General features: G+C 34.5%; 3 protein-coding genes across 6 annotated transcripts; 1 reads left to right on the top strand and 2 right to left on the bottom strand.

Moving 5' to 3' along the window:
* Window positions 1–84: 84 nt before the first annotated feature.
* Window positions 85–4,556, bottom strand: LOC111790839. 3 transcript variants are annotated; one of them, XM_023671927.1, is made up of 8 exons: window positions 4,347–4,556; window positions 2,961–3,094; window positions 2,681–2,786; window positions 2,248–2,427; window positions 961–1,428; window positions 728–796; window positions 553–652; window positions 85–329 (listed from the first exon to the last, which is right to left on the bottom strand). In XM_023671927.1, exons 2-7 carry the CDS (start codon window positions 3,006–3,008, stop codon window positions 582–584), a joined length of 942 nt encoding a protein of 313 aa, XP_023527695.1. In that variant the 5' UTR covers window positions 3,009–3,094; window positions 4,347–4,556; the 3' UTR covers window positions 85–329; window positions 553–581. The 3 variants fall into 3 exon arrangements, with proteins under 3 accessions (XP_023527695.1, XP_023527693.1, XP_023527696.1); XM_023671925.1 differs by having other exon boundaries at window positions 126–355; XM_023671928.1 differs by lacking the exon at window positions 4,347–4,556 and having other exon boundaries at window positions 126–355; window positions 2,248–2,387.
* A 1,120-nt stretch (window positions 4,557–5,676) lies between these two features.
* On the bottom strand, window positions 5,677–7,464 carry LOC111791023 (two-component response regulator ORR9). Of its 2 annotated transcripts, none has more exons than XM_023672198.1 (5): window positions 7,181–7,464; window positions 6,975–7,090; window positions 6,812–6,889; window positions 6,193–6,263; window positions 5,677–6,090 (listed from the first exon to the last, which is right to left on the bottom strand). In XM_023672198.1, the coding sequence occupies exons 1-5, from the start codon at window positions 7,398–7,400 to the stop codon at window positions 5,799–5,801; spliced, it is 777 nt and encodes a 258-aa protein (XP_023527966.1). In that variant the 5' UTR covers window positions 7,401–7,464; the 3' UTR covers window positions 5,677–5,798. The 2 variants fall into 2 exon arrangements, with proteins under 2 accessions (XP_023527966.1, XP_023527965.1); XM_023672197.1 differs by having other exon boundaries at window positions 5,677–6,087.
* Window positions 7,465–12,908: 5,444 nt separating this feature from the next.
* Window positions 12,909–16,163, top strand: LOC111791711 (protein STRICTOSIDINE SYNTHASE-LIKE 10-like). The gene is made up of 3 exons (XM_023673181.1): window positions 12,909–13,297; window positions 14,274–14,537; window positions 15,394–16,163. Exons 1-3 carry the CDS (start codon window positions 12,999–13,001, stop codon window positions 15,962–15,964), a joined length of 1,134 nt encoding a protein of 377 aa, XP_023528949.1. The 5' UTR covers window positions 12,909–12,998; the 3' UTR covers window positions 15,965–16,163.
* The last annotated feature ends 1,157 nt before the right edge of the window (window positions 16,164–17,320 follow it).

Genomic DNA, 17,320 nt, shown 5'->3' with positions numbered 1-17,320 from the left:
TAGATACAATGTCATCCAAATATTGTTGCATTTACTTTCGACCGAAAAGGAAAAAGAAACAACACAACTACAAATAATCCTATGAAAATGAAAAGATAATTAACTGAAGAGGCCAAAACCAAAGCTGAGAAGCAGAATTATGCCTTTACATACATTTCTGAAGTTGACCCAAACAAAGCTTTACCACTACATATTGTGATGTCAGTATAATCTGAAGCATGTGTTTTTTTTTTTTCTTATCTTTCCTTTTTTTTTAAAAAAAAAAAAAAAAAATTCAAATCTGATGCATTTCCAGTTTGATACTTCCCCAAACATTATTAGTCCATCCCCTTTTCCTCCAAAAGAAATTAAAGACCTGCATTAGTAATTAAAAACGAACACGACAAGTCGAGCATCAGCAGAGAAATTCAAAACTTACAAATTAGACTAGAATCCTATTTCGATCATCATTACGTTTCATACATAAGTCGTCTACAGTGAAAATATTTGAAAATGACTGATGGAATAAAGCCGAGTTTCAGAGAGATGAAATAGGGTTAAAAAAGAGTATACCTTAATCTAACCAAACAGATATTAAGGACTCATGAATCACTTCCAAAGTCCTCACAACTCAAGCCTTCTGATATGGTATCCAACGACTTCTTATTATCTCCTAAGCATGCAAAACACGATGGAGTCAGTAATCATTCTAGAAAACAAATGGCAAGTTTAGGCACATAATTTGCACCTTGATGATCCATGAAGTTCTCGGTTTCTGTAGCGAGAAAAGAAGATCTAGCGTAGCTCTCCAGTATATCTGATATTAACAAAAGCAAGATATTGGTATTGAGCAGAGTTTTGTTATATTTTATACCATCAAACAAAGTTATACCCTCTAATGTTTATCAAAGAATGCTATATCGGATTTTTTAACATACGATTGCCAGCTTGGTATAAGAACAGCAAGCAAACACCACAGACCTGAACTCTGGGAAAAGTCCGCAGTTAGATCTGATAGGCTGAAATTCCGAGGAATCTGACCAAGAAATCCGAAAGAGGAAGTATCCGGTTCCAGCAGTGCTTCATTTATGGGTTGACCACTGGACTCCATGCCAGAGTAAGGTACCACCGATACGTCCCCTATTGTTTGGCGTGCTTCCACCACATTACCATCAAAGCCCCCAAACATGTAAGAGGAATTGCCTGAATATCCAACTTCTGTTTTTATTGTCCTACCATTCATACCTATATTTGAGCTTTGGGTTGGAAGTACAGATGCTGGTGCTTCGATCCTACTCGCACGTGCAGACATGTCAACTGTTGAATGGATTCTTGAATGCAATGACACAGCACCATTGGGAAACGCATTGTTGGGCATGCTGTTGCCAAAAGGATGCTGCACATTATTCTGCTTCAATGAAGATACTGTATATGTTGGATTCTGGTGCACTGTTCAAAGATGGAATGCCAACATCTATTATAGTTAATCCTCATATTTGGTCTAGAAGATAAAATAATAACTTGAGAAACATGCATGAAAGCTCCTTCCCTAAGGGCTTGTGAAAACTTTTTAAGACGTTTAGAAGATTTGAAACATTAACTTGACAATTCTTTGCTTAGTTTGAACCAGGTCTCTAACGGATTGGGCATATCCTAATGCATATAGAGCATTATCTATTAAAAAAAGTATAAAACCTCAGATAAAAATATCACAACTTAACACAATAGCGTTTTTGCCAGAAATTAACTATCCACGTCCAGTAAGTGAAGCAAAGTTAAGCCAGGATCGTCAATGATGTTTACTACTTATTAGTTACTTGCTGAAAAAGGGATCACAGCAAAAGAAGTCATGGCCTCTTTTCCTTGATATGATTTGTTGTATATCTGAATTACATGGGAAAAAAATAGTGATTTTTCATTTCAATTTAACTCAACTATCTGAACCCACAGTTTAAGGATCAAAAAGAGAGTACAAGAGTATCATGACATGAACGGATGATCATGTCTTCCCTTGTCTCATTTCTCCAGTTTCAACTAGCCACCAACTATTTTATATTGGACAAAATAAATGAGATAAATCACACTATGTATTGACATTATTATATTATAGAAGAAAAGGAGTGACGTGCAATAACTATAATAAATTACAAATGCAGGACATTTCCAGATGAAAACCATTAGAAACTTAACAAAAGAAGGGAAAAAAGAAAAAAGAAAAAAAAAACAAAGAAAAAGGCAAACAAAGCAGGACAATTGAATCAGACTCACTTTGTTGGACGAGTGATCCATTGGAGGCAGGCAAGGGAGTAATTCCAGTTTCTTGTATTTGCATCATTCGAACTTGTTGCTCGAGCAACCTGTTGAATTCAACTATCTGACGCTTCACCATTAACCTCAGATAATACTCCCTGAAGAATTCACGATTCTCTTCTTCAAGTTTTTGCCAAACTAGAGCGCAAGAAATACATTAAATTGCTGTAAGACAGTAGGAATATCTACCATAGAAAACGACTAATCCAGAATTATTATTATCAACTGTCTAACAGCTAAGTGACAAAGCAAATACTACATCAAACTAACAAAAAATTTAGCATGACAGTTTTAGTTCTGATATAATAATCCTCTCATCAACACCTCTCACAATTTCAATTGTATGTGCAAGGGAGCAGAAAGGTAGCAAGAAACATAAACTCGTCGTTACCAAGTTCTGTAAAACCAGGCTCGATTTTTGCTTGGTTCAGTAGTGTTTCCACAACTTCCTTTTGGTTCATATATAGCTGAAGGCATCGTTCAATAAGATTTTGCACCTAGCAGCAGACAGAAAGGAAATAATGTAGCACACCATTATCTCATAAAAGTAAATTTGGATAATCAAAGAAAAAAATGTCTTCATAACGATTAGGACAAACAAAACTGCAGCAGAATGAAAAGTAGCAGGAGGGGGAGTTGATAAGTGACTGACCAAGAACACGTCAGCTTACCAGTTGGATATCTTGGCGCGAGACTCTTCTCATTGATCCACTCGACATTCTTATTGATTATTCACCACTTTCCTCTACTACAGATTCTGAAGAATACCAATTACTGGAGATGGATAGTATGGGACCAAGGCAGGCTGTTCAATGCATCAAATAAGTTGAATGACAAAACCAAAAGGAAAATATAATCAAGGTTCACGTCGAAAAGTGTAAAATAAGTACACGTGAAATGAAAGAACAAATCTATCATGTCATGCATCAAGGAATATTCTTCATTCAAAGGGAATACTGTAGAAAAGTCGACTGGAGGAATAAATTCTAGGTTAAAATTAAATAATCAGAAAAAGAAATATTTTGGAAGAAGGTAAAACACTTGTCCTATGTGGAATCATCAAGAAATACTATTTTCTTGCACTGCTCCTTAACTTTTCATTACTATTTTCTCTCATGTCCACACTGTCTGCATGTTGGCTATCTTTCTTTCAGGTGATAAACCAAAAATTCATTGAGAAAAATGAAAGAATAGACTCTAATTCAACAAAATCAAACAAAAGGGACTTCAAGAACTAACTACAAAAACAAACTCTAATTCAACAAAATCAAACAATATCATAATTACAAAAAGACCTAGTAATCCAAGTCCGCCTAAGACCATTAAACCTCACCCCCTCACAAGCCTCAACACACGACCTCTCAACCCTGAGAATCCCATTATTATTAGCAGAGGAATGATATAATGGCTTGCGTTAAACTGACAAGGATGTATTATGGACACAATCTACTCCAACGATGCAAATCAATCAAGTGAAATCCTTGAATTCGGTAACANAAAAAAAAAAAAAAAAAAAAAAAAAAAAAAAAAAAAAAAAAAAAGGAACTATTCAGAACAACCTTAAACCTAGACCAAACCCTGTTATTCATGTTGATCACCTGACCCTATCAAATAATGATTCGGACATCCAATATCCTTTTCTTTCTTTTTTTTAATACATTCGACCCTCGACCTGAAACGGTGATGCACAAGATTTGCGGTTAATTCCGCATGCGTAAACAATGATGGCAATAAAAATCAAACAACCATAAATCCAAAAAAATTAAAACGAGCGTCCACAGTCAAAAGAATAAACTATCACGAAGGTCATAGTCGAAAAATCACATCGTTCCTCAACGATTCCACCTCAATGACGTCCAACAACCATAAAACTTAAAACAGGGGGAGGAAAAACCCTAAAAGAGCTCCAAACTGGGAAAAATAAACGAACAAGTGGCGGTAATAAGAAGAAGCGGAGATAAAATCACAAGAAGAAGAAGAAGAAGAAGAAGCAAAAATCAAAAAGTAAATTGGGCGAAAATTAAGAAGTCCAGTTTCAGAGTCGGTGGGGATCATACCTGAATCGGATTGGAAGAGGAGAAACAAGTTGGAGGGAAGTTCATAAGAGGAAGAATTAGGAACAGGGAGAGAGAGAAAGTGACGAAGGAATCGAGTAGAAATGAAGGATTTGATGAATGAATGAATTTATTTATTCTTGCTTTTTTTGGGTGTGCTTTGATCGCCTCTTCCTCTGGTTTCGATTCCATTCATCGGTAATAGTTTTCATATTTTGGCCAAGCTTTTATTATTATTATTATTATTTATTTATTTATATCCAAGCTGTATTTTTTAAATGAAAAAACGTACAGCTTTTCCACGTGGAAATGAGCAAACCGGGCCCACCTAACACCCAACTGGATAAACTCAGTGGCTACGGCCTCGCATGATCGAAACTTGGACCATTTATAAAATTACATCCAAATCCCATTTTTACCCCTCACAGTAAATTGTGTGAGTTTTTTTTTTAAAACGCTTTGTTAGACACTTCAGTCACTTTTGACTATACTTCCAGACTCACAATTCTCTCACAATTAGCTCTCATGGCTTTGCTTTGGGCTTCCCCAAGAGGCTTGATACTAATGGAGATAGTATTCCTCACTTATAAACTCATGTCCTTCCACTAAATTAACCAATGTGGGACTCACTCCCAATAATTCTCGACACTTTCAAGAGTAACATTCAAAAGATAACAGATAAACATTTTCGTCCATTTTTTTAACTTTTGTTTTATAAACGCTAAGGATATTAATACTAATTTTAAAAATTCATGAATATTTTTAAAATAGAATTCTGGTACTGAATATTTTTTATTTTAAAAGAAATATTAATTAAACGGTTTAAAGATTAAGGTTATTTTGGAGATAAAATAGTAAAGGTTTTCATCTAAAGGTAATATATTTTTTATTTTTAAGTATAAGGATATAATTAAAACTAAAAAAAATTAAAATAGATGAATATAAATTTTAAGAGTATTTAAAAATAAATAAATAATTAATTAATTATATTGAAACTTTTAAAATAAAAATAAATAAATTAAAATCAAATACAAATACAATTTTTTTTAATATAGTAATTGATATTTTATAGGAATAGTTATGAGTATTATTAAATAGGCATTTTTTCGGAATATTAATTTTAGTTACCATTTATTTTTTAGTTCATTTTCTATTAGATTAAAAGATAATTAAACTAATCATAATTAGATTAATAGATAGAAGATAATCTAAACTAATTAAAATAATTAAAAGTATAAATAAAAACATAAAAGGTCGATTTTTTTTATTTTTTTGTCGAATTTAAACTTTTTAAAATAAAAAAATATTAAATATAAATTTAGAAGACACAAAATTGAAATTTTTGTATAACAAATCTCCATAGTAAAAAAAAGAAAAGAAAAAAAAAACTTCCTCTAATTTTCAGAACCTCCATGTACAATTTCTCTCATGGCGCCTCACCATTAATCAACACCATCAATTCACAGTCGCGACGCCATTGCTATTGTACCTTATTCTTCTTCTTCTGTCCTCTCCTACACCTTCTTCATCCATCCCCGCCTTTCTCTTGTTACTGTTCATTTGAATCTGTTGTTGTTGTTGTTGTTGTTTTTCAACCGATTCGAATTTGGCCACTGTTGTTTCTTCTTCTTCTTCTTGATTTTGATCCTTTAATTTCGTCTTCATTATGTGTGGTTTCAGTTTATTCACATCGCACAATCGAACTGGCTTCAGGAAGAATTCTTCCGCGCCTTCTTCTAAACATCTACTTCGAACATCAATCAAATTCAATTACATCAGTTTCTGATCAAGCGATATCAGAGATCGATCCATTAAAGAAGAAATTGCAAATCGATTCTTGATTCCTTACCTGCTGATTCTCGAAGGTAAGTTTTCGGATGACATTATCACCACTGGTATGTTTCTAAGAGACGTCGATTCCTGCAAATTCACAGAAATTGTTAGATTTACGTCCATTCATTTGTCCTCTGTTTGTGTTTGTTTGTTTTTCAAGGAAAACAGATTTTCCAGTTAAGTTCCAGACGTAGTGATTAGACAAATTCCTAATTAGTCTCTGTTTGTTTCCAGAGAAAAACAGATTTTCCAGGAAAGTTTCAGGAGTAGTGATTAGGCAAATTCCTAACTAGTTATGTTTGTTTCCAGAGAAAAACAGATTTTCCAGGAAAGTTCCAGGAGTAGTGAATAAGCAAGTTCCTAATTAGTCTCTCTGTTTGTTTCCAAAGAAAAACAGATTTTCCAGGAAAGTATTGAGAATAACAGCATAACACAGATCTAATTGACTAGAAAGGAAACAGAAGAAAGTTAGTGAGAAAATATTCTCTGAGAATTTTCCTCAAACAAGTGGCGGGTTGACAAACNCCCAAAAAAAAAAAAAAAAAACAGAGAAAGAAGAAGAACAACAGCAACAACAAAGAGTAGAACTAAGAAACTATAGAACATCTTCCTTTATTTCTTTCTTTCCCTCTTACCTTAACTTTCTTGAGCAAATCGAAGCCAGTCATCCCAGGCATGCAGTAATCAGTAATGATAAGATTCACTTCCACTTCCTGAAAACAAAAACTCACAAAATTTCAGAAACAGAAGAAGAAAATGGAATGAAAAGGAACGAATCCAAATCCGAAATAGAATAACCTGATGATGAATGTTGGAGGAGGAAGAAGAAGAAGGAGATTTGAAGTTTGTATGTTGATGTTCTTCAATCAAACCCAGAAATTCCAAGGCCTTGCTCCCTGAATCAACCGTAGTAACTACAGAAACCAAATCAAACAAAGAATTCACCAAACCAATTCCTAAACAAACAGAAATTGGATTAAAAAAGACAGAAGATAGAAAAATACCTTGATACGAGGAGGTTTTGAGAAGCCTCTCGATGAGCTTCCTATCTATGAGGCTATCATCGACGGCAAGCACATGGAACTGAGAATCGGCAGCCATAACCATGATTGCCCCAAATTCAGAATCAGAGAGAGAGAGAGAGAGAATGGGAAATTGGTGGGTTTGCGTTGGTTTTAAGAGGAAGGGAGGAGGGGGAAAAAAATGACCCACCACGATTAACATCTCACGAAGCAAGATCCGACCGCATTTTTTTGCAAATCTTCCCCGAATTTTTTTTATTTTTTATTTTTTATTTTTTATTTTTTTGAATTGAAAGGCAAGCAATTGATATATATATATANTATATATATATATATATATATATATATATATATATATATATATATATATATATATATATATTAGATATAAGAAAACAACAAAATAAAAAAGAAAAAGAAAAAGAAAAGGGGGAGAATAGTATTTATTATTATTATTTATATATGAGACGAATCGTCCCCAATATCTTCCCAAGTGATCGGGAAGTGGGACATGCTTCTTCAATTATTATTATTTTTTCTATAATGGACACAAGAATTGGGATTTGTTTCAAGATTTCTTCCTATTAACTTTTTAATTAATTTTGTTTTCATCCCATGCTTTTTTTTTTTTTCTTTCTTTCTTCCATTAAATTATAATTTTTATCCACTTGATTTTGACCTACGAAGTTTAAAAAATATTATCAAATATTTTTAAATATCTTTTGTAATCTTTCAATTTTTATTTAATTTATTACCGTACCAAGACGTGGGAATACAATAGTTTCATTTTCCAAAGATAATATATATATATATAATTGTAATGGCCCACATCCCAGTAAATATTGTCTTGTTTGGATTTTCACTTTCGCTCCCCCTTAAAACACGTCTCGTAAGGGAAAGTTTCCACACTCTTATAAATGGTGGTTTGTTCTCCTCCCTAACTAATGTGGGAACATCACAGTCCACCCTCTTCAAGGCCCAGCGTCCTCGCTGGCACTCTTTCCTTCCTCCAATCGATGTGGGACCACCCCCAAATCCACCTCCTTTGGGGTCTAGTGTCCTTACTGGCACACCGCCCCGTGTCTACCCTCTTCGGAGATCAGCGAGAAGCCTAGCATATCGTCCGGTGTTTGACTCTGATACCATTGTAATGCTCGAAAGTACAAAGAAAAAAAAGTAACTTTAATAATGGTAGTATTGGTATATTATTTTTATATAGTAGCCATTGATTTGTATAAATCGATTACGTATTTATAAATAATTATCTATAAACATAGCAATCCAGTCACTAACCTACAAATTAAATTGTTATAATTAATTATAATTAATTAACCCAAGTTCTATATTTTGCGATAATTTATCATTATTTTTTGTTAATAATTGAATATGTTATCTAAATTATGCTAGATTCATAGTAAAATCAATATTTTATTTTTGTTTCTTTAAATAAATAAAAAAAAACATTAATAAATGAATTAATAATTTACATCTTAATAAAAAATAAAAATAAAAAATAAAAAATAAATCAAAATTTGTAAATTTTGTTATGGAGTTTGAAGTCATCTTATTCACATATAAGTGGGGCCCACACAAGATTCACCCATTAAAGATGAAAGATTTGAAAATTGTGACATTTAACTGTTAGCAAACATTATAACCAAATAAAACAATCTAATAATATATAATTAAATAAAAAAACAATTACAATATTTTAGTTTTTCTCCACAAATATTATATTCCATTATTGTTGCATCATTTTATCCCGAGTACAAAGATCGTAAATATCAGAGACACGCTCTATCACTGAACTAATAGCTCGTGGGCCTCTCGTTCGGGACAACGATCAATTTTTTTCCATAACTATTTAATCGTAATGAATAAAGTAGAAAAAGATGAAATTTGTCACTGAATCTATCTTATCTTAACTTATAAATTAAGTATATAAACTATATTTTTATTTTTCGTCGATTTTTTTTATATTATATGATAACAGTGACGAATTACTCTTATGTTTATATCGAACGGTAAAAATCTAATTTGTTTTTAGCGAATGCAAATATAATTTATTGGAAATAAAAGTAAATTATATACTTAGGTCGTGAAGTTGATACGGCGAACGAAAAGCATGAGAGGCATCACGTAGAAGACGTGACATTACCACTCAATCCCTCACCCACGCATCTCTCACGCTCTCCCCCACATGCCTTTCTCATTCTTTCCCCTTTCAAATACCATAAATTATTATATTATAATTGACTCAACTCAACGTCTCGTTTTTACAAAAATATTAATAAAATGTCGATAATTTCACGTTTTATTATTTTTTTTTTAAAAAGCGACAAATCATCAAGGCTGAGTTGGGTTGTTCGCGGTTCAGATTGGATTGGATCAGATTTAGAAAGCCAAAACTCTATGTTCGGTTTACTGGTGAAACCGAATAACTCGAAAATAGGATTACAACCCAACTCAACCTAACATACCCTTTTTAATATATTAGCGTGATTAAGAATCTTTTATTTTTGTAACCGAGGATAATGTTTGATATTTGAGTTTTACAAAGTAAAATTATTTTAAAATAATAATAAAAAAAATAACCCGACAACTCAATTCAACCCGAAAATAAAAGGTTCATTTGGTTATGAGATCTACTCGACCACTCGAGTTATCAACCTAATCAATTCAAAATTTCGAACTGGTTTAAAAGATTTTTTCAACCCGACTCGTGTATACCTACATTATTATTATTATTATTATTATTATTATTATTATTATTATTATTATTATTATTATTATTATTATTATGTAGGTGTGACACCATGAAATCAAGGAGTATCAAATTTTTTAATGAGGCATGAAGAAAATCAGGTGAATTTGTAATCTCATATCTTTAAAATATAATTATGATATTAATATTATAATTTTACAACTAAGGAACAAGCTTTTCTCCATGTTTCTTTAATTATTATTTTAATTCTTACATTAAATAATTAAACCATAAGTCTAATGCTTTCACATGGAAACTCAAACCAACATTTTATTTATTTAAACTGCACGTTATTAGATAATAATAATAATAATAATATCTTCGCATTATATTTTAAATTATATCTACTTTCTTTTAATTTTATAATTTTAGATAATATCTATTATTAACAAATTAAAATAACCCTCGAACCAAACTTTCATTTTTCAATATGACCGTGCTTTCAACATGGGGTCAGATCCACCGCTAACAGATATTTTTCCTTTTGGGCGCTTCCCCCTCAAAGCTTTAAAACGCGTTTGGTAGGGAAAGGTTTTCATACCCTTGTAAATGGTGGTTTGTTCTCCTTCCCGACCAATGTGGGACATCACAATCCACCCCCCTTGAGCCCCAGCGTCCTCGCTAGCACTCTATCCTTCCTCCAATCGACGTGGGATCGCCCCCAAATCCACCCCTTTGGAGCCCAACGTCGTTATTGGCATACCGCCTCGTGTCTACCCCCTTTGGGGAACAGCGAGAAGGCTAACACATCATCCGCTGTCTAACTCTGATATCATTTATAACGTCCCAGATCTATCACTAGCAGATATTGTCCTATTTGGGCTTCCCCTCAAGGCTTTAAAACGCGTCTGCTAGGGAAGATTTCCACACCCTTATAAATGGTGGTTTGTTCTCTTCCCAACCAATGTGAGACATCACAATGTTACATATGGTATCCAAGCTAGACATTGGGCAGTGAGTCAGTGTCTCACTGGCCTCCAAGGGATGGATTGAGAGACCACATTCTTTATAAATGGTATGGAAACCTCTCCCGGGAACAAGTTATGATAGAATACGTCTTGTTTATCTCGATAAAATGGGCGGAATGGCTCGTTGAAAGGTTTTATACATCTGCCCTTGATCAAGGCATTTAGATAAAGACTCGTTTTTTCCTCTTACAGATGCGTTTCCAAACTTTGACAGAAGAAAAATTATATTTTTAGTTACGTTGAAGCTCTCAAAATCTTCCAATATAATCTATTTAGGCAGAGATTTTAAGATCGAGATGAACGAACATGAAACAACTAAACATTTCATCATCTTTTAAGATTTAAAATCTTTCAAATCCATTGAAAATTAATATAAAATTGCTAAAAATATAATATTTCCAATACCCTTTGGAAACCACTTTGAGTCACCAAATCAATATCAAAATCCCAACTTTTATGTTCTAAATCATACCTTTTCTTAATATTTTCTAACTTACGAGATAAATTTTAAAATATTTCGAGATATAGTATGGTTTCAGATGAAGTTGGATCGTTCTTTTAATCAATTTCATAAATAGCGTCTCAAATCGTTTCAAAGTACTGATTTATTAGACACAATTACGATACACACCATTAAAATTTTAGAAATACACCTTTTAAGCTTCAAAAAGAATTATTAAATATATAATTAAATGTTTAGAGGACTATTTTACAATAACTCAAAAAGTTGAGGACTAATTTGCAATTTAGCAAACTTCACCCTTTTTTGGGCTTTTAATGGCGGCCCATATACTTTTTCCTTTCATTGGAAGGCCCATATTAATGTTGGTAGCCAATTATTTAAATCCAATTTCTAAAATTCCCATAATTTTTTTTTAAATTTTATTAATATATTATAAAATTAGATTTATTATTATTAAGGGAAATATATGTTTTTTTTTATGTAAATTTTTTTTTAAAAAGTAAACTTTATTTATTAAATGAAATATTATAAAAGCATCATCTTAAAAAAGTGGGAGATAATGTAAAAGCATTGGCATCAAATTATCTTTGTCAACTCATTAAATCAAATCAATAAAGTGATTCCAATTTAATTTAACTCTTAAAAAGGTTATTAATAATATAATTTAAGATTTTAAATATTAATTTTTGTTTTATTATAAAATTATATTTTAATTCAATGCCATTTTTATTTACTTTTTTTTTCTTTTCTTGTTAAAGTTGGAGTTGAAATTTTGTAATGTTCTTAGTAACGAAATGATATATGAATGAACTGAGATTATATTCGAAACGCTCGTGTGAGTAATGAGGAAGCGTGGTGAAATGGTTTGTGAAAATAATTTTTAATTTTAGAAGTAACGTCAGACAAGTAGACAACATATGTATGTCATGTCATACGAGAATGTCGAGACCACGAGGTGTTGGGTTTTGAATCTTCGACACCAGATGTCATGTTGTACGAGAATGTCAAAACCACAAAATGTTGGATTTTGAATATTCGACATGAGATATCATGTCATACGAGAATGTCGAGACCACGAGGTGTCGGGTTTTGAATCTTAGACATGAGATGTCATGTCATGCAAGAATGTCAAGATCACTGAGTGCCAGGTTTTGAATCTTAGACATGAGATGTCATGTCATACAAGAATGTTGAGACCACGAGGCGTTGAATTTTGAATCTTAGACACGAGATGTCATGTCATACGAGAATGTCGAGACTATGAGGCGTCGGATTTTGAATCTTAGACATGAAATATCATGTCACACGAGAATGTCGAGATCACGAGACATCAGCTTTTAAATCTTAGACATGAGATGTCATGTCATACGAGAATGTCGAGACCCCAAGGCGTCCTATTTTGAATGTTAGACACAGAAATGTTTGAATTTAGGAACAATTTGCAATAAATAATGCACCCATCAATGTGGGGTTGAAAATAGAATAAAGGTGGTTAGAAATTATGATATCAAAATGGAATATGGGAAGCAATCTTTTCACCACTGACAGAGTTCTAGAGGCCGTCTTTCCACTCCATCCACTCCCATTTCAGCAAAGGAAGAACACATGAATTTCATGTTTACATTGACGGTGGCGACGTTTGCAGCCGTCGTCGCCATCCTCTTCTCGTTCCAAACCCCTTTTCTCAAGCTAAATCAGGTATTTGAGCCGCCGCAGATTCCAGGAACCCACGACTATCTTCATTCCGCCACCGTTATCCCGGTCACCGGAGCAAGCGGACCGGAGAGCCTGGTTTTTGATCCGAATGGAGAAGGCCCCTACACTGGCGTCGCTGATGGCCGGATTCTCAAGTGGCAAGGCGATGGCCGTGGCTGGATTGATTACGCTGTCACTAGCTCTCAGAGGTATAATCTTATCATTTTGGATGTTCTGTAATATGATCGTGGAATGGAATGGTGCTGCTTGGCTGCAACTTGTTGAATTAAGCAGATCATTGTTGAATTTTGTTATTATATGAAATATTTTGGAGATGGCTGATTAATCATAAATTTTTCTCTTAAAAATTGTGAGTATATACATAGATTGATGGATTAACGTATGGTTTTAAGATTGCTTGGTTTGGAGAATTGATTGTCAAATTCTCCTCCTGCGTGGACCTGTTCTTTGTTTGGATTCTTCTTGTTCTTTGCCATAACGCCCATAGCAGGAGGAGTTGGGGGCAGAGGCAGCTAACTTTGGTGCCCTTATGGTTGGATATCAAGTTCTTGAGTAATCATTTTAAGGCCTTGTCTTGAAAATGTGTATGATTAAGCTTTTCTCTCCGGGTCACCGCTAGTAGATATTGTCTAGTTTGGGCTTTCTCTTTCAGTCTTCCCCTCAAAGTTTTAGAAACGCCTCTTCTAGGGAGAGGTTTCCACACCTTCAGAATGTTTTGTTCCCCTCTCCAACCGATGTATGATCTCACATTCCACCCCCCTTCGACGCCCAACGTCTTCGTTGGCACTCGTTCCTCTCTCCAATCGATGTGGGACCCTTACACAACATGGGATTGGAGGATCCCACAATGAGAGATGAACAAGTGCCATCGAGGATGCTGGGCCTCGAAGGAGGGTGGATTGTGAGATCCCACATCGATTGGGGAGAAGAACGAAACATTTTTTATAAGAGTGTGGAAACCTATCCCTAGCATACGTGTTTAAAAACCTTTAGGAGAGTCAAGAAGGAAAAATTCAAAGAGAACAGTATTTGCTAGTAGTGGGCTTCGACATAATTGTATCTCAGGGCATCTAAAACTGGTTTGACTCTGCATATGATTGTTTGGCAAATGTTATTCATTTTTCAGGTTCATCTGATAATTGGTTTGGTTTTATGTTGTTGAAGGAGTGAGTGTGTTAGGCCATTTGCACTTGAATTGGAGCATATATGTGGGAGGCCATTGGGACTACGTTTTGATAAGATAACTGGTGATCTCTACATCGCCGACGCCTATCTCGGCCTTCATGTAGTGGGACCTGGTGGAGGCTTGGCAACAAAACTTGTGAGTGAATTTGAAGGCATCCCACTTCGCTTCACCAATGATCTTGATATTGATGAGGACAGTGATACCATATACTTCACTGACAGTAGCACAGTTTTCCAAAGAAGGTAATTCAGACTCAAAATCATATTCATGCCTCGTTTTAGCAACTGATCTTAGAGAAGAAAATCTGTTGATGAACATAAACTAATTGTTCTTCTGGTTCCTGAGTTTTCTATGTTATGTTCTGCTGAGTTGATATGTATCTCATGTCATTGGTTGTCACCGCTAGCCGATATTGTCATTTATGGACTTTTCCTTCTAGGCTTCCCCTTAAGATTTTAAAATGCGTCTACAAGGTAGAGGTTTCCACACACTTATAAAAAATGTTTCGTTCCCTTCTCCAACCGATGTGGGATCTCACAATCCACCCCCCTTTGAGGCCCGACGTGACTTTCCCTTATAAAGAATGATTTGTTCCCTTCTCCAACCGATGTGGGTTCTCATAATCCACCCCCCTTCGGGGCCAGCGTCCTTGCTGGCACTCGTTCCCTTCTCCAATCGATGTGGGATCTCTCAATCCACCCTTTTCGGAGCCCAGCGTCCTTGTTCACACACTACCTTGTGTCCACCCCCTTCGGGGCTCAGCCTCCTCGCTAGCACATTGTCCAGTGTCTGGCTCTAATACCATTTGATACCATTTGTAACGGCCCAAGCCACCGCTAGCATACATTGTCCTCTCTGGCTTTCCTTTTTGAGCTTCTCTTCAAGGTTTTTAAAACGGTCTGCTAGATAGAGGTTTCCACACCCTTATAAAAAATGTTTCATCACTTTCATTCTCCTCTCCAACCAATGTGAGATCTCACGTTGGTTATCTCTGTTTTAACAAAACACTTCATTATATTTGAAACAGGAACTGCGTCTATTAACTCGCTATGGTATTATAATTACACTTTGATTTCAGTGAATGTTGTATACTTGCAGGCAGTTCATGACATCAATCTTGAGCGGAGATAGAACAGGAAGGTTACTTAAGTACCACCGAGCTAGCAAACAAGTTACGGTTTTACTACACGGCCTTGCGTTTACCAATGGAGTTCAGCTAAGCAAGGACCATTCCCATGTGCTTGTTGCTGAGTCCACCTCCGGCAGGATCCTCAGATATTGGCTTCAAGGCTCTAAAACAGGAAACTTGGATGTCCTCGCTCAGCTTCCGGGCTTTCCCGACAACATTAGAAGGAATTCCAAAGGCGAATATTGGGTTGCTTTGCATTCCAAAAAGGGGATTGTTGGGAACTTGGTTGCTTCAACCTCTTGGCTTGGGAAGCTGCTGTTGAAGCTTCCTTTAGACTTCAAGCAATTGCATGCGTTGGTGGTGGGAGGGAAGGCTCATGCCACTGCTGTTAAGTTGAGTGAGGAAGGAAAGGTTTTGGAGATATTGGAAGATTGTGAAGGGAAAACTTTGAAGTTCATTAGTGAAGTGGAAGAGAAGGATGGGAAGCTGTGGTTTGGGTCGGTTCTAGTGCCGTTTGTGGGCGTTTATGAACCAAAGTAGGCTCGTTCATCGTAAGCCATTTCTTTAAGTGTCGTTCGAATAAATAGTTCGTTCTTGTTTTTCATAATTATAGTTTTCCTTTTCGAAATAGAGTAACTTTTGTGTAGAAGATCGTAAAAGGCGTTGGAAGAAGCATAAGTTCTGTCTGATCTAACTTTTAGTTAATATATTTGGGTTTTGAATCTCTCCTCATTTTGGAATGATCGTTTCACTTTTAGTAGATTATAGTATAGTTGTGTTGATTTATTTATTTATTTATTTAAAATATTCGTTTAGTACGTAATTTAAAAGTTATTTTTAAGTTTATGAACTAAATTTACGACCGAAGCGAAGTTTTAAATTTTAACTTAAATTAATTAAAGAGAATATTAATAGAAATGGATTCTATAATTTTCGTTATTCCAATTTCCTTTTCCTTAGAGGAAAAATAAATAAATAAATAGAAAATTTATATATAATATATCCCATCCCGCTCTCTTTCGCATAGAAACTAATTTGAAGGCCTTGGAAATCCAGCAGCCATGGCCGGAATGCAATACAACTTCTTCCCCACAGATTTCTACTACCCTCGTACGCCGCCGCCGCCTAGTTCCGTTAAAATCTTGGCTACGCTGCCGCTTCGCCGAACAGTTGAAGATGAAAAGGGTGAGCAGTCGGTGGACGAACCCAAAGCATCGCCGGCGTCCATGGCTATGAACAAGACGGTGGTTGGAGCCTCTATTTCCACGGCGTTTCTTCCTCCTCCCTCTCACATCCTCAAAAACTAAACCATTATTTGATTTCTAATGCATATCTGTGACTTACGGGCTGTATTTAGAGATTTTTTTTTTATATATATTATATGAATGAATTATAATGTTTTTAATATACGCTTATTATTTATTTTTGTGTTTATGTCACCCGTTCCACAAAATTCAACTCGTATATTTTGAGTTGGGTGATTAAATTTATCTGAGTTGAATTTTGTTTAGAATTTATCTGAGAGAGTCATTCGAATGACTGAACCAACTCAACTAAAAAATGTCTCAACCCAATTCAACCTAATATACGAATACTCGAGTCGAGCTTATTAGTAACAGTATATGAGAGATTCACGTATTGATCTACATATCAACCTAATCTACGAATACCCGAGTCTGGCTCATTAGTTACAGTATACGAGAGATTCACTGTATCGATCTACATATTTGATATAATAAACCACAGAAAATTATTATTTACATAATTTTTTTTATCCCTTTATGAATTCATTTATAATTTTATTTAAAAAAATGTTGTCAAAATTAAATTTTATTTATTGTTTTTGAAATTTAATCAAGAATTAAATATTTTTCTTAACAAACGTGAGAAAATAAA

The sequence above is a fragment of the Cucurbita pepo genome, chromosome LG03, assembly GCF_002806865.2.
Source record: "Cucurbita pepo subsp. pepo cultivar mu-cu-16 chromosome LG03, ASM280686v2, whole genome shotgun sequence".
Taxonomy (NCBI): Eukaryota; Viridiplantae; Streptophyta; class Magnoliopsida; order Cucurbitales; family Cucurbitaceae; genus Cucurbita; species Cucurbita pepo.
The sequence above is the reverse complement of the archived record's forward strand: the minus strand, read 5'-3'. Positions and strand labels throughout refer to the sequence as shown.

What these genes read in the sequence shown, in the direction of transcription:
- LOC111790839 (XM_023671927.1), bottom strand. Translation starts at nt 3,008, where the DNA reads ATGTCGAGTGGATCAATGAGAAGAGTCTCGCGCCAAGATATCCAACTG. An exon ending in TGGATCACTCGTCCAACAAA is followed by an intron (nt 1,429 to 2,247) that starts GTGAGTCTGATT and finishes ATCTTTGAACAG; the next exon opens with TGCACCAGAATCCAACATAT. An exon ending in GGACTTTTCCCAGAGTTCAG is followed by an intron (nt 797 to 960) that starts GTCTGTGGTGTT and finishes TGTTAATATCAG; the next exon opens with ATATACTGGAGAGCTACGCT.
- LOC111791023 (XM_023672198.1), bottom strand. Translation starts at nt 7,400, where the DNA reads ATGTTAATCGTGGTGGGTCATTTTTTTCCCCCTCCTCCCTTCCTCTTA. An exon ending in CAAAACCTCCTCGTATCAAG is followed by an intron (nt 7,091 to 7,180) that starts GTATTTTTCTAT and finishes TGGTTTCTGTAG; the next exon opens with TTACTACGGTTGATTCAGGG. An exon ending in TTACCTTCGAGAATCAGCAG is followed by an intron (nt 6,091 to 6,192) that starts GTAAGGAATCAA and finishes TGATGTTCGAAG; the next exon opens with TAGATGTTTAGAAGAAGGCG.
- LOC111791711 (XM_023673181.1), top strand. Translation starts at nt 12,999, where the DNA reads ATGAATTTCATGTTTACATTGACGGTGGCGACGTTTGCAGCCGTCGTC. An exon ending in GCTGTCACTAGCTCTCAGAG is followed by an intron (nt 13,298 to 14,273) that starts GTATAATCTTAT and finishes ATGTTGTTGAAG; the next exon opens with GAGTGAGTGTGTTAGGCCAT. An exon ending in AGCACAGTTTTCCAAAGAAG is followed by an intron (nt 14,538 to 15,393) that starts GTAATTCAGACT and finishes GTATACTTGCAG; the next exon opens with GCAGTTCATGACATCAATCT.